The sequence below is a fragment of the Dipodomys merriami genome, unplaced genomic scaffold (assembly GCF_024711535.1).
Source record: "Dipodomys merriami isolate MVZ:Mamm:240054 unplaced genomic scaffold, mDipMer1.0.p SCAF_17, whole genome shotgun sequence".
NCBI lineage: Eukaryota > Metazoa > Chordata > Mammalia > Rodentia > Heteromyidae > Dipodomys > Dipodomys merriami.
In genome coordinates, this window is record NW_027203048.1 from 4,095,720 (window position 1) to 4,111,851 (window position 16,132).

The 16,132-nt window shown below is 39.3% G+C and overlaps 1 protein-coding gene across 6 annotated transcripts in view; it reads right to left on the reverse strand.

Moving 5' to 3' along the window:
* The window catches only part of Pum2 (pumilio RNA binding family member 2), a 100,359-nt gene that overhangs the window by 53,491 nt on the left and 30,736 nt on the right, over positions 1 to 16,132 (reverse strand). For all 6 annotated transcript variants that reach the window (XM_070025055.1, XM_070025054.1, XM_070025051.1 and 3 more), the window contains 5 exons: positions 15,954 to 16,062; positions 6,760 to 6,947; positions 5,536 to 5,705; positions 1,095 to 1,365; positions 781 to 874 (listed from right to left, as the gene is read on the reverse strand). In XM_070025055.1, the coding sequence (XP_069881156.1) occupies positions 781 to 874; positions 1,095 to 1,365; positions 5,536 to 5,705; positions 6,760 to 6,947; positions 15,954 to 16,062 (832 nt within the window). The remainder of the gene's footprint in view (positions 1 to 780; positions 875 to 1,094; positions 1,366 to 5,535; positions 5,706 to 6,759; positions 6,948 to 15,953; positions 16,063 to 16,132) is intronic.

The following is a 16,132-nucleotide window of genomic DNA, read 5'->3' on the forward strand; positions in this document are numbered from 1 at the left end:
TTTATTCAAGGCTAACGCTCTTTTGGAGAGTCTCACTTATGTCTCATTGACTTTTCTGCCTGGGCTGGTGGCAAACCACCAGATGTCAGCCTCAGATGTCAGCCTCCTGAGTAGCTTGTATTACAGTCATGAGCCACGAGTGTCCAGCTTAAGATCAAATAATTTAATGGAAGAAAGTATTTTAAAGAAATTTCTTTGGGATTCCTATTTGCAAATGGTTTTTAAAAATAAATACTCTTGACTGGATAGATGTAACTCCATCTGAATTTCTAAGCCATTTGACTCTTGACATTTTAACTTTGATGCATACAACTTTCATCAAGTAATTTTTTTTTTTTTTTTTTTTTTTTTTGTCGGTCATGGGGCTTGAACTCTGGGCCTGGGCACTGTCCCTCAGCTCTTCAGCTCAAGGCGAGCGCTCTACCACTTGAGCTACAGCGCCACTTCCGGTTTTCTGGTGGTTTATTGGAGATAGGAGTCTCGCGGTCTTTCCTGCCCGGGTTGGCTTTGAACCGCGATCCTCAGATCTCAGCCTCCTGAGTAGCTAGGATTACAGGCGTGAGCCACCAGCGCCCGGCTTCATCAAGTAATATTTTTACTCAACCAATGATAAAATATTTTCCTTAATCCTGACATAAAATTTTACTACTGTTGATCTCAATATGATGCCTCAAAAAGTAGCAGAAGGAGAATGCCACCAAATCAATCATTAAAAATAATTTCAAACACCTTAATATAAGATTTTTGTAACAATCTAGTCAAAATGGTAATCTGACTCACCTATATGTGGCTGCTGGGCCGCTGCTAATGCATATTGCTGCTGTTGAGCTGCAGTTAACTGCTGAACTGTTAGCGCATTAGTCCTCTGGAAGAGCTACCATAAGGCAAAAATTAGGGTTAAAACATTTCATTTTTAATTAGAGTTGTGAATAGAATATTTAAAACATGTATTTGAAGAACTTTTTACACACAAGGACATTTTAGTCAATACAACATTAACTGGTCAAGAACCTCTATCATTCATGTCACTGCTTCATTGTACTTCAGACTAACAGTTACATTTCAGAGTTTGTTTCAAATGGAGCTTTCTTTACCTGCTGTTGGGAATTGTAGTCAAAAAGGCCTACAGTAGATCCTGAAGAGTCCATGGGCACCTGATTACCAGGATAGTCAAACTGTAAGGGATCCAGACCAACTTGTTCCATGGCATCAAGATTCTGAGTTTCAGTATTTGAAAATTCTTCAACAAGTGGTTTATTAGCTGTAGGATTAGGAAGGGGACCCAATCCTTCTGGGGGATTAGTACTGGGGCCAAGGCGCTCAACTACTTCAGTTGGAGAGGCTTGACGACTTCCAGGAGTACGACTAAGAAATAAAGAAAGGCATCACTAGTAAGATTAGCAAGTCAAAAGAAAAAAATGAGTAGTTATAAAAATCATGAAAAATAAGTGATGCTAAAATATTGAGAGCAAATAAAGAATTTTGGATCACTAACAATTTCACTTTACCAGTTTAACTTTTTATTTTGGTTGGTCGTGGGGCTTCAACTCTGGGCCTAGGCGCTGCCTCTCAGCTCTTCAGCTCAAAGCTAGCACTCTACCACTTGAGCCACAGAGCCACTTCCGGTTTTCTGTTGGTTAATTGGAGATGAGTGTCTCATGGACTTTCCTGCCTGGGCTGGCTTTGAACCCCAATCCTCAGATCTCAGCCTCCTGAGTAGCTAGGAGTACAGGTTGTGAGCAAACGGGTCCCGCCATAACTAACAATTTCACTTTACCAGTTTTTTTCCCCCTATTTACTATAACCACTTTTTTTTTTTTTTTGGTCATTCTTGGGGCTTGAACTCAGGGCCAGGGTGATGTCCTTGAGCTTTTTTTGTTCAAGGCTAGCACTCTACCACTTTGACCCACAGCTCTACTTCCAGTTTTCTGGTGGTTAACTGGAGATAAGAGGTTCTAAGAGGTTCATAGACTTTCCTGCCTGGGCTGGCTTTGAACCATAATCCTCAAATCTTAGCTTCCAGAGAAGCTAGGATTACAGGCATAAGCCATCAGCTCCCAGCTGTAACTAGTTCTTAAAAGTCAGCATAGTATCCTAGATGCGCATGCCTCTAGTCCTAGTTATTTAGCTAGTCAGCCAACCTGGGCAGGAAAGTCTGAGACTCTTGTCTCCAATTAACTACTTAAGCTGTGACCCAAGTGGTAGAGCACTAGCCTTGAGCAAAAAAGCTAAGTGTTAATGCCCAAGCTCTTGAATTTAAGACCTAGAACTGGTGTGCATGTGCATGTATCTACCCTAGTCAGGTGTTACTATTTTTTTAATATTAATAATAATCACTTTTAATGTTAATAGCATAATGATATAATCAATTTTATAGATAAGAAAAATGGGTCATTATTACAACTTACAACTTAGCCTTATACTACCTGAAACCCTTGTCTCAAAACCTAGACAAAGTATGAAAAGCAGACTATTAAATAGCAAATTTGGGAATGCTTAAAATCCAGTCTCATACACCATAGTGATGTATCTGCTGTATTGACTACTCATGAGAATATTTACTGTCACACATCTTCCCTAAAAATATATACAGAACAAAAATAACTGGCCATAGATCATCTTGGTTTTCGTGACAGAAAGAAGTACAAGGCGGTAAAACAGAAAACAGCACTAAAATAAAATAAATCATTTTATCTTCAGGCCAAGTTTTCTTACTAAGTAAGAACCAGAAACTTTGTAAAAGCCCTCTATGATACTCTCCAAGGATGCTATTTATCATGGTAAGTTCTAGTTTAAGCCATCAGAAATATAAATGTATGACATACTTTAAAAGAATTCTACATTTGGGCTGGGAAGGTGGCTCAGTGGTAGAGCGCTTGCCTTGCATGCATGAGGCCCTGGGTTCAATTCCTCTGCACCACATAAGAAAAAAGCTGGAAGTGAAGTGGCACTGTGGCTCAAGTGGTAGAGCGCTAGCCTTGAGCTGAAGAGCTGAGGGACAGCGCCCAGGCCCAGAGTTCAGGCTCCACGACCGGACCCCCCCCCCAAAAAAAAGAATTCTACACTTAAATCATATTATGGCTTCCTTAGTTTCCTCCACCAAAATTCAGTAACACTGGATTAAATTTTAAATACTGGCTTTTCCCCACTAAAAATCATGATTTAAACTTCATTTTTACCTTATTTATACACTGTAATTCCTCCCCCCCCCCCCAATCAGTTTTGGGTTTGTACTCAAGACGTAGGTGCGGTCCCTAAGCTCTTTTGCTCAAAACTAGCACTCTACCACTTTGAACTACATACAGTTTCCCAGTTTTCTGGTGGTTACTGGGAGGTACGAGATCACAGACTTTCCTGCATGGGCTTTATTTAAAAACGTCCTATAAAGGAATCTTTTCCTTACAAAAACCAGTCTACTGCTTGGAGGAACCATGCATTCAAAATATATTCAAGCATAATTACACCACATCAAGTTAATGGCAGTTAACTTCAGGGGCTACATGTGGGAATAAAAAAAAACAGTTTGAAAAGCAATTTTAATTCACACATTTACTTAATAGTCAATCACTGACCCACTGCCAACATATAAAGAAGGCCTTGTTTATAGTTCTTTCAGTTACTTCAGTTATCTATATAGAGTATATCAGTTAAAATACATATTGATGATATGCTGACAATGTGGTCAGTTGTTATTCTGAAATATTTTTACAGTCAAGTAGTAAGTTATGTTTAATACATATCCAAAACTTAAAGGATTATAATTAGAATGAAGTTCATATTAACTTTTCATACAAAGTAACTCTATCAGAGAATAGGACACATAAATACATAGTGTTATCAGTGGTGCTATTTCCTTGCTATAGTTAATGGTGTATTAACACTTCAATTATAAATATACAATATGAAAGGTTTACAATCAACTGAGTTTTAAATGCATGCCCTTTACTCAAACTTAGATTACTAAAAGCAGAAAAACACCTAGGAAAAGTCTAAAATAAACTGAGTATTATTAAATTTACTTCTTGTCAAGAGAGGTTTAACTGGTTTTGGGTGCGCCTTTTTGCACTCTGAACAGACGGAAATGGCACTGTTTTTTCAAGGCATTAGTTACTCTGTTTTGGTAATTAAAGGCAATAAATTTAATAATATACAACCCACCGTGTACTGCACTGTTATCTAAGATTCACAGTCCACAAGATCTCAAAGAAACCGCTCATTTCAGCTAAAGGCTCCAAAGCAGCTAACTATTATAAGTGTAAAGTGCAGGAATCAGTATGAATCTTCCTGATACAGCTGGGTGCCAGTAACTTACATCTGTAATCCTAGCTACCTAGGAGGCTGAAATCTGAGAATCATGGTTCAACGCCAGCCCGGGCAGGAAGGTCCGTGAGACTCTTAGCTTCAATAAACCACTACAAAACTGGAAGTGGTGCTATGGCTCAATTGGTAGAGCACTTGCCTTGAGCTGAAGAATGCAGGGACTGCGCCTAAACCGAGTTCAAGCCGCCTACTGACAAAAAAAAAAAAAAAAAATTCCCTGATACATACATGAATAGTCACTGCCTAGTCCAAGACTAAAGGTTAGATTATTTGCTATTTGAAGAACTATATTACATATTAACACAAACAAATATTGCAAGAAAAAAAAAATCACTGATTTTTATTTTCTCATTTCTAATATTAAAAATTAAGTGGGAGCTGGGCGCCAGTGGCTCATGCCTATGATCCTACCTGCTCAGAAGGCTAAGATCTGAGAACTGGGGCTCTAAGCTAGCCTGGCAGGAAAGTCTGTGAAACTCTTATCTCCAATTAGCCACCAAAAACCAGAATTGGCACCATGGTTCAAAGTGCTAGATAGCCCTGAGCTGAAGAGCTCAGAGACAGTGCCCAGGGCCAAAGTTCAAGCCCCACAACCAATGTGGGGGGAAAAGTTACATGTGGTCACAAAGAAAGGAGGAAGTATAGGGTTAGAAGAGAAAAATCCCACTAAAAGGTACACAAACGTAATCCTAACCAGAGGGAAAAAAAACCCAACCAAAGATTAAGCCTTTAACTCAATTTTTTTTTTTAGTTTTTTTTGGGTCCGGTCATGGGGCCTGAACTCTGGGCCTGGGTGTTGTCCCTCAGCTCTTCAGCTCAAGGCTTGCGCTCTACCACTTGAGCCACAGCGCCACTACCGGCTTTTTTCTTTTTGCTTATGTGGTGCTGAGGAATCGAACCCAGGGCCTCTGGCATGCAAGGCAAGCGCTCTACCACTGAGCCACCTTTCCAGCCCCCTCACTCAATTTTAACAGAGGAAAAAGTTCAAATTTAGACTATCATACAAGCTGAAAATAGCAGCTTTTAACAGTATTCCAACAAAATGTACTATTTTAGTTTAATGGCTCATAATCATTTTCATTATAAAAATATTTGTCCAGATTAACACAAAAGTAGAACAAAAATAAAGTATACCTATATTGAAAAAAATGTCTAAATCAATCACATCAATTAATCATAATAACGCTTTTCTTCTTGAGAAAGTTAAAATCTTACTTAAAATCTTTGCAATCGGCATCCATTCCATTTGGCAAACCTCTGCCATTTATTTTAGAATCATCATCATCTCCTTGTTTAAGATCTCTGTTTTGGTCCTCCTCAAATGGAGAAGCCTTGCCCTTTTGATCTCCTTTCTCAGGTCCATCTGTTTCAGCATCTCTAGTGCCCTGAGGAAAAACAATCTGTTTGATTCTGAATACTTGATAGAAAAGGTACTATATAGTGACTTGAAACTATAATATAATGCATGTGTACCATAAATACATTAAATTTTGTATTAATTTCTTAGCCAACGCCAAAAAATGAGCGCAATTTTAGTAAATTACAAACAAAAAATGAGTATAAACTAGTGACTTATAACAGAAGAACTAAAGCAACCTTAACTATAGTGGTGCTGGAAAAGCAGTAGCACTATAAACTTGGTTAAAATATTTAACCCAGAATTACTTTCAGATCAACTACTAAGAGCATGTGATTTTAATTCTGTAAGAAACATCTCAAAATTAATCTGATTTTATTTTGGTAATATCGTTAATTATATAGATTAATTATATAGTTGCGTTGAAGTTTGTTTTCTGCCACCAGCAACTATTTGCTTGTCCTGGATTTAATTAGGAATTTCAGCTTATAAAAGAACAATCTGAACAAAAATTCAACTGGAAAATGTGATAATATATTGTACATATTAAGTTTTTACACTTTTTTTTTTTGTCGGTCATGGGGCCTGAACTCTGGACCTGGACGCTGTCCCTCAGCTCTTCAGCTCAAGGCTAGGGTCCTACCACTTGAACCACTTCCAGCTTTTTCTGCTTATGTGGTGTTGAGGAATCAAACCCAGGGCCATGCATGTGAGGCAAGCAATCTACCATTGAGCCAACTTCCTAGCCCCCTAAGATTTTACTTTTAACTTTGTGATCACCTAGGATGGATATTGGAAGCAGAAGGAAAAATTCATTCTTTTTTTTAATGGCATACTTCTTTTGAGGAGTATAAATGGATATGAACTAAAAAATAAGATCTTAATAAAGGAGGGAAATCCCTTTAGAAAAAAAAAGAACAAAAATTACTTTTTATGGTTCTATTATTTCATGTCTTTCACATGCTCAGCAAGTAAGGAAAACAAGATGTAAATAGTCACAAAATTTCCTTCAGCTCTAGGAGGGAGGTAAAGATGATTTAAAAATAAAACAAAAATATCAAATTTTTATTTAAAATACTTACAAAAGTTCCCTTTCTATATCGAGAATCCAATTTATCAGCAGGAGAAGAACTTAGTACATATTCTACCATGCTCACACCAAGGCCTCCACTTTCTGATCGCGGAGACAGAATTGCATTTACTTCACTGTTTCCATGAAAACCCTGTCCGGATCTTCTCTGTACCATAATAGGCTGGGACATTGAATGATCTGTTTGAAAAAAAAAAAAGAATATAATCATTTATTTGTACTTTCAAGTTAACCAATATGAAGTTTTGCAACCTAACGTACTAAAGAAAGATCGGCAGTTCATTTTCCTTTGAATATTATTCCAGTCTTATAAACAATTTTTTTTTTTTTTTTTTTTTTTGGGTCCGGTCGTGGGGCCTGAACTCTGGGCCTGGGCGCTGTCCCTCAGCTCTTCAGCTCAAGGCTAGCGCTCTACCACTTGAGCCACAGCGCCACTTCCGGCTTTTTTGTTTTTGCTTATGTGGTGCTGAGGAATCGAACCCAGGGCCTCGAGCATGCAAGGCAAGTGCTCTACCACTGAGCCACCTTCCCAGCCCCACAATTTTTTACTTGTTGCAAACTCCTTTTCTTTTGAAAATACAAGATGGAAAAATACACTGGTGACAAGTAAAAGGCTATGCAAACAGTCACACCAAAAGCCAGGGACTGATTGGTGGCTCACTTAGCTACTCAGGAGGCCGAGATCTGAGATTTGAAATTTGAAGCCAGCCTGGTCTGTGAGACTCTCCAATTAACCATCAAAAAGCCAGAAGTGAAGCTGTGGTCCAAGTGGCAGAGCACTAGCCTTGAGCAGAGAAGCTTGGGGCCAGAGCCCAGGTCCTGAGTCCAAGCTCCAGGACCAGAACAAAACAAAACCAAAGCCAAAAAAATCCCAAACTACCTCCAAGTGCCCACACTGAGGTGATATACTGGACAATTTAAGAACAAACTGTTATAGCACTATAAAAACAAAGGTATCTATTTTGAAGTCAGTTATACTTGATGGAAAAAGGTAAAGTGTTTAAAGTCCTTTAAAATTATTAGTTTCTAGTTATTTTTAAACAAAATTACTTATTTGAAATAATCATCTTTGCTATGTATGACTTAAAAAAATATTAAAATCTGAGCTAGTAAGATACAAATATAAGCCGGGCGCTGGTGGCTCACGCCTGTAATCCTAGCTACTCAGGAGGCTGAGATCTGAGGATCGCGGTTCAAAGCCAGCCCGGGCAGGAGAAACCGTGAGACTCCTATCTCCAATAAACCACCAGAAAACCGGAAGTGGCGCTGTAGCTCAAGTGGTAGAGCGCTCGCCTTGAGCTGAAGAGCTGAGGGACAGTGCCCAGGCCCAGAGTTCAAGCCCCACGACCGACCAAAAAAAAAAAAAAAAAAGATACAAATATAATACATTTGAAGCAGTGAACTAATTTCTGTTGAAAATCTCTTTTTAATTTGGTTGGTCATAGGGCTAGCACATTACCACTTTTGAGCTACAGCATCACTTCCAGTTATCTGGCAGGTAAACAGTCTCAAGGACTTTCCTGCCAGCCAGGGCTAGCTATGAACCATGATCCTCCAGGTCTCAGAATCCTGAGTATGTAAGATTACAGACAGGCATGAGCCACTGTCAACTGGGCTTTCTTTTTTTCTTTTTCCTGTTAGTCATAGGGCTTGAACTCAGGGCATAGGTTCTGTCCCTGAGCTCTTTTGCTCAAAGGTAGTGCTCTACCACTTTGCGCCACAGCACTATTTCCAGTTTCCTGGTGGTTAATTGCAGAGAAGTCTCAAGGGCTTTCTTGTCTGGGCTGGCTTTGAACCTCTAACCTCGGATCTCAGTTTCCTGAATAGCTAGGATTATAGGCATCAGCCACCAGTGCCTTGCACCATTTTAAAAAACAAAACAGACATCTAGCTTTGCCTGCTCTGTAGTTAACATCCTAGAAAGCTGCTCAGGTTACTTTGTTAGAGACTGTATACTTTTCTTGAGATATTATCCATGAATTTGTTTGTAAACACTTTAGAGAAGGGTGGCTCAGGCTTGCCAATCTGTCATGATTAAGAGATTCTCTTAGTTTCTCAGTTTTCAAACAAAATCATAGGCCTTGAACAAGTTTTTAAGATAAAAGTATTTCAAAAAGTTTAATAGGAAGAGTCTCAAAAGGTGTATGTTTTAGCAAGGATTTAGTTTAACAGAATAAAGTAAGGAGAAATGGAAGTGGCGCTGTAGCTTAAGTGGTAGAGTACTCTTGAGCTGAAGAGTTTAGAGCACCCAGGCCCATAACTGACAAAAAAAAAAATAGGGAGAAATGGAAAACAGAAACATTTCCTGCTCCCCATAAAAGAAAATGGAAATTAAAGACCCTCACTTTTTGATTTACTAATAAATACAGTGATGCCTACCAACTGATTTCTTCATGCTTGAGTTCCTTTTCTCTTAACAGTCTCTAAGACCTAAGATTCTCTCCAGTAATAATGGAAATTAAAAAAATATATTCAAATCTGCTCTAAGAGTTGTCATCAATACAATTTATTTCCTTTCTGGTTGTGGCTATCTATCTATCTAATAAAGCTTGACTGAGATGCAATTAGATAATGACAACTTCATCTAATACAATTTAAGATGGAAAATTCCCATGGTTAAATCAATATGTTTTTGGAGTGGCAATTCAGAATTTTATAATTAGGAGTTAATTTTTTAAAACTTCAAGAAAATCAGGAAAATTAGTGGTATTGACAACCACCTTTCAGTATCTCCTCAGAGCAACAGGAGGTTCAGGGCTGAAATAAGAAAAGGCCAGCTTTGGTAAGGATGCCAGCAAAGTATAAGCAAACAGTCTCTAGTGGAAATTTTTAAAAATATTGAATCTTAGATCTTTAAAAGGGGGAAACAAACAAGTTCACTCAAACAAAAGTGTGACACCATAAGATCCCAAGCCCCAGTGGTAAGACAGAAGACCTGAATCCTGTCACGTCATCCTGCCTTCCTGTCTCCCTCCTTTCCCTCCTCCCCCCAAGCCTCATTCTGTGCTGGTGAGTACTGGGGCTTAAACTTGGGGCCTAGGCACTGTCCCTGAGCTCTTTTTGCTCAAGGCTAGCATTCTACCACTAGAAACACAGCTCTACTTTTGGGAGTTGTCTCATGGACTTTTCCTACCTGGGCTGGCTTCAAACAGCAATCCTCAGATCTCAGCCTCAAAGTAGCTAGGATTAATAGATATGAGCTGCTAGCACCTAGCTTTTTTGTTTCTTTCTTTCCTTTTTTATCTCCTATTAGGACCTATGCATCTAACATTATTGGTAGCAGCTCAATTGTACAGAAAATTATAAGACTAGCTTGAGGGAAAGAGTGAAGATCTGAGGCTCAGTGTGAAATGCTACAGCAGCCAGTGCTTAAGGACACTAAGACCTTAGCTCAACACAGTAGAATGGTGTCTACATGAGAGGAAACCAGGCTCAGTGGCATGAACAGTGCTCCACAGTGGATTAGCAGGGTGACCTGTCAAGTTCCATGTAAGCAGGAAAGGAATAACACTCCCCACTGCAGGGCTCAGGTATGTACTTACTCAGTGCACCTGAGTAGGGAACACTGACCAACACTCATCTCCAGGATGCCTGCTCACAGTGCCCAAGTGGCTCTGAGTGGGCAAGACCAGAAAGAGATTTTAGCAGTGGCAAATGGCCAGATGCATTTTCCTAAGAAGCCACATTCAATTGGGTGCACCCCAGACAGGAAACAAAAATCACAGCAGTGTTAGCTCCTCCCCATAAACAGTGGCTTTAGAGATTTCCTGTACTTTATCTTATCGGGGTACTGCCAGGATGCATAACATAAGCTGAGCTAATCAAAGGGTAGGTCTCAAGAAAAACATATTGTTCTTTCTCTCCTACTAGAGGGACTGAATTTGTTCACACCAGATACCAGAATGGGATCTGAGACCAGAAGTGCAGATCACTTTGAAGAGAGAGCTTAGCCAGCTCCTATAATCCTGACCACGGACAGAAAACTGCTTAGGGACTTTTCTTTGTATTTAGTTTGATTGACTTCTGTTTTTGTTTTTGTTTTTCTTTTTTCTCATTGCTCTCACTAGTAACTTACCTCCTCTCCTTTCCCCTTTCCTTATCCTAGAACCCTTTACCTTTTCTATTCATATGCAACTCCTGAACATCACTACCTCTTCTCATAACAACTATAAACATACACCTAGACTCTTAAATACCTGCACTCCTTATATCCCATTTCCCTTCACACCATGTTCTCTACTCATCATTTCCTTTACTGTCTCTACTCAGAACAGCTTCATCCTAACCACAGTGAATACTATTATATAAAAACCCATTTCTCAGTATATACAGCATGACTGTACTAAGGCAGATATAACTGCCAATGGTATCCTATTAGGCATAAGAGCTGAGATACTTCCCCCCCCCCCCCACGCACCACTGAGATGAAATAGCTCAAACCATTTAACACCAAGTCCAGTAAGAATACAGAAGACTTCAGGCAACTGAAAGCTAATCTATGAAGGATTCTCAAATGAATAAAACCCAACAACTAAGTATAAAAAGTACAAGCAAACAGCAAACTACAACACTTCTGGAAATTAATAATTATATAACAAAGAACCAGAATGAAAGCAATGAAAAAAATATACTAAGCTGAAAAGACTTGGTTTTACTGGGACTTGAACTTAGAGCCTCAAGCTCTCATTTGGCTTTTTTGCTCAAGGCTGGCACTCTACCACTTGAGCTTATTATTGGAGATAAGGGTCTCATGAACTTTTTTGACTGGGATGACTTTGAACTAGGATCCTCAGATCTCAATATCCTGAGTAAATAAGATTATAAGCATGAACCACCAGTGCTCAGCTCAAAGGACGGCTAAGAATGGTCAATAAGGTAAAACAGGGCATCTAAAAGCAACCAACACAAAGAAAATCAAAGAAGCAAAATAAATTCAAAGAGAACACAGTTAAAAAGCAAATGAATTCTATATGAATACACATAGCCAAATAAGTTCAGAAGAATACAACTAAAAACAAAAGAGATCAAAGAAGACAGAGCTAAACAAATTAATGAAGTCAATGACAGATATGAAAAAGGACCTCAGTAAAAGAAAATGACCAAATTGAAGGCTGGAGAAAAAAAAGGCCTGTCCAACAGTGTATACAATATGAAAAACTTCAGGACTCACAATAGCTTAAAAAAAAAAAAAAATCAAGCGGGGCTGGGAAGGTGGCTCAGTGGTAGAGAGCTTGCCTTGCATGCATGAGGCCCTGGGTTCAATTCCTCAGCACCACATAAGCAAAAAGAAAAAAGCCGGAAGTGGCGCTGTGGCTCAAGTGGTAGAGTGCTAGTCTTGAGCTGAAGAGCTGAGGGACAGTGCCCAGGCCCAGAGTTCAGACCCCATGACCGGACCCAAAAAAAAAAAAAAAAAAAAAAATCAAGCAATGAACCCAATAAAGAAAGTTCTATGAAAATTATAAAACTCTGTTGTAACTAAATAAGACAAAACAAATAAGGGAAGACCCAGTACCATGAAACCGGCTACGGTGTAGGTCATCAAAGGTGACCTACAAATTCAATACAATACATTAACATTCTAAGGTCATTATTTTTTGACACAGAAAAATCAATCAAAAAATTCCAAATAGAACAACTGAACAGCCAAAGCAATCCTGAGCAAAACAATCACAGTAACAAAAACTGCTTGGGGGCTGGGAAGGTGGCTCAGTGGTAGAGTGCTTGCCTTGCATGCATAAGGCCCTGGGTTCAATTCCTTAGCACCACATAAGCAGATAAAGCTGGAAGTAGTGCTGTGGCTCAAGTGGTAGAGCGCTAGCCTTGAGCTGAAAAGCTGAGGGACGGCGTCCAGGCCTAGAGTTCAAGCCCCATGACCGACCGGAAAAAAAAAAAAAATGCTTGGTAGTGGCACAAAAACAGACTTGAAGACCAAAGGAACAGAAGACCTAGAAATGAAATCACATACCCACAGCTATCTGATTTTTGATAAAGAAGCCAAATATAGATGTTGGGGGAAAAAAGATAGCATCTTCAACAAATGGTGTTGGAAAAGCCTGGTAATCCATATGCAGAAGACTGAAACTGGATCATTCTCTTTCACCCTGCACTAGTATCACTTCAAACTAGATCAAAGATCTATGATCTTAAACCTTAAAACTTCAGGAAACAGAAAGGAAAATAACAGAATTTACTGGCATAAACAGGGACTTCATGATAGAGCTCCAGTAGTTCAGCAAATAGGAGGATCAATAAATGAGACTCATCAAGCTTCTCCACAGCAAAGGATATAGTCACTAAGCTGAAAAGATAGGCTATGGAATGGAGAAGATCTTTGTCAGTGATGAGAATAGAGAGGGAGCTTAAAAAAAAAATCTTCAAGAATCAATAACCCAATTAATTAGGGGCAAAGGAACTAAACAGACACTTCTCAGAAGTTCAAATGACCAAAAACCATATACTCAACATCCCTCAGCATAAAGGAAATGAGTATCAAAATTAAGATTCACCAGGCACCAGTGGCTCACATCTGTAATCCTATCTGGGAAGCTGAGATCTATTCTTATCTCCAATTAACCACTCAAAAACCAAAAGTGGAGTTGTGGCTCAATTGCTAGAGCATTAGCCTTGAGCACAGAGAAGCTCAGGGAAAGCACCTAGACCCCAAGTTCAAGCCCCACAACTGAAAAAAAAAAAAAAAAACCAACAACTTTGAGATTCCATCTCAATTCAGTCAGAATGGTCATTACTCTAATTATGAGTGGCTCACACTTGTAATCCTAGCTACTCTGGAAGCTGTTATCTGAGGATTACAGTTTGAAATCAGCCTGAGCAGACAAATCCAACATTCTTTTTTTTTTGGGGGGGGGGGGGAGGTTGGTCTTTGGGGCTTGTACTCTGGGCCTGGGCACTGTCCCTCAGCTCTTCAGCTCAAGGCGAGCACTATACCACTTGAGCCACAGCGCCACTTCTGGTTTTCTGAGTGGTTTATTGGAGATAAGAGTCTCAGACTTTCCAGCCCAGGCTGGCTTTGAACCGTGATCCTCAGTTCTCAGCCTCCGGAATAGGTAGGATTAAAGGTGTGAGCCACCAGCCCCCAGCTTCCAACATTCTTCTCTCTCTCTAATCATCAAAAAAACATGATGTGGAGCTATGACAAATGACAGAGCACCAGATGTCCAGATGTGAGCAAGAAGCCTGAGCAAGAGTCTGAGGCCTGAGTTCAAATCTTAGTACCAGTTTAAAAAAAAAAAAAAGACTACAATCAAGACAGGTAAGAAATACTGGCAAGGATGAAGGAAAGAAGAATTCTGATACATTGTTGGTAGAAATATAAATTAGTGTGACCACTGCAGAAGTAACTATGGAGATTCCTCAGGAAACTGAAAAAGAACTACACTATGATCCAGTGGCACCACTCCACTTCTGAGCATTTATTCAAAAGACTGAAAGTCAGGAGATTTTATATATATATATATATTCTTTTTTTTGGGGGGAGGGGGAGCAGGTTGGTCATTGGGGCTTGAACTCTGGGCCTGGGCGCTGTCCCTCAGCTCTTCAGCTCAAGGCGAGTGCTCTACCACTTGAGCTACAGCGCCACTTCTGGTTTTCTGGTGGTTTATTGGAGATAGGAGTCTCACAGTCTCTGGCTTTGAACCACGATCCTCAGATCTCAGCCTCCTGAGTAGCTAGGATTACAGGCGTGAGCCACCAGTGCCTGGCTAAAGTCAGGATATATTAAAAGCACCTGCACACCCATGTTCATTGCAGAACTATTCACAATAGTCAAGATATGGAAACAGACATGATACCCCACATCCAATAAATGGACAAACAAAATGTGATATATATACATATACATATATATATATATATATATATATATAGACAATGGAATTTTGTTTATGCATTAAGGAGAATATTGTCATTTGCAAGGAAATGGGGCCCAGAAAAATACCAATTGACTGAAGCAAGCAAGTTAGGCTCATAAAGGGTGCATTTTTTTTAATTGTGAAAATACTGTACAGAGGAGTTACAATTACATGGGCAAGATAATAAGTACATTTCTTTTTTTTTTAATTTAATTTTTTATTGTGAACATACTGTACAGAGGGGTTACAATTACATGGGCAATATGAGTACATTTCTTATCAAGCATTGTTGCCTCCTCCTTTGTTTCCCCTTCATATCCCTTCCCATCTCCCCTTCCCCTCCTCCTCTCACCCCTCCCCATCCCACCGAAAGGGTGCATTTTTTAAAATATGTGAATGTTAGACCTAAAATGCAGCTAGGCAGGCATATACACAATATCAAATTGACTAGTCTAGCATACTTAGGAGATTCCATTGTGTAACCCCTTAGCACAATTAACAAGAGTTCAACAAAATGAGTACTAGGAAGAAGGAAGGAGACATATGAATGGAAAAAGAAACAGTGAATTCAATAATCTCAATGTAAATATGTAAAAATGGCACTAGGAAACTTGATACAGGTGGGGATGGGATAGATGGGAAGGGAGGGAGAATGATGGAAGGGGTGACACTGATAGGGAAGCAGTATACATACATAAATGAACATTTTAAAAACTGTCTTTGTAAAGCTACTTGAAGATAATAAAAGAGAGGGAGGAAAAATGCAATGAGATAAATACGTCTAGGCAATTAAATGTACTAATCAAGTAACTGTGCTGTCAGTTAAGGGTTAATTGCTCTAAGAAAATGTGAATTAGGAATTAAAGAAGTAACTGAAATGGTAGAACACCAGCCTTAAGTGAAAAAACTTGAGGCCCTGAGTTAAAGCCCCAGAACACACACACAAAAAAAGAACACTAAACAAATGTGACTTAAAATGACTTACAAAATCCTTAGTAAAGTCATCACAAATTTTCTCTCCAAGATGCCTAAGGATACAGTGCACTTAGATTGAGTCCAAGCTGGGTGCCAGTGGTTCATGCCTGTAAACCTAGCTACTCAGGAAACTGAGATCTGAGGATCACAGTTCAAAGCCAGCCCAGGCAGGAAAAGTCCATGAGACTCATCTCCAATTAACCACCAGAAAATAGAGGGCTAGCCTTGAGCTAAAGAGCTGAGGGACAGCACCCAGGCCCAGAATTCAGGCCCCATGACCCACCAAAAAAATAAAAAAAGATTGAGTCTATTCATAATTCTCATACAAACACAAATGACTTACGAGAAGTTCCCCATGCAGTCTCTCTCCATTCATCATCCCCAAGAAATATGCTTTTTTGTCCATCTTTTGTTGAATCATCAGGTTCCCAAAACTTTTTGGTAGGCAAAAGCTATTGAGGAGGGGAAAAAAAATTTACATTTTAAGTTTTATTCTAAATACAGATTTAATATTTAAGGAAC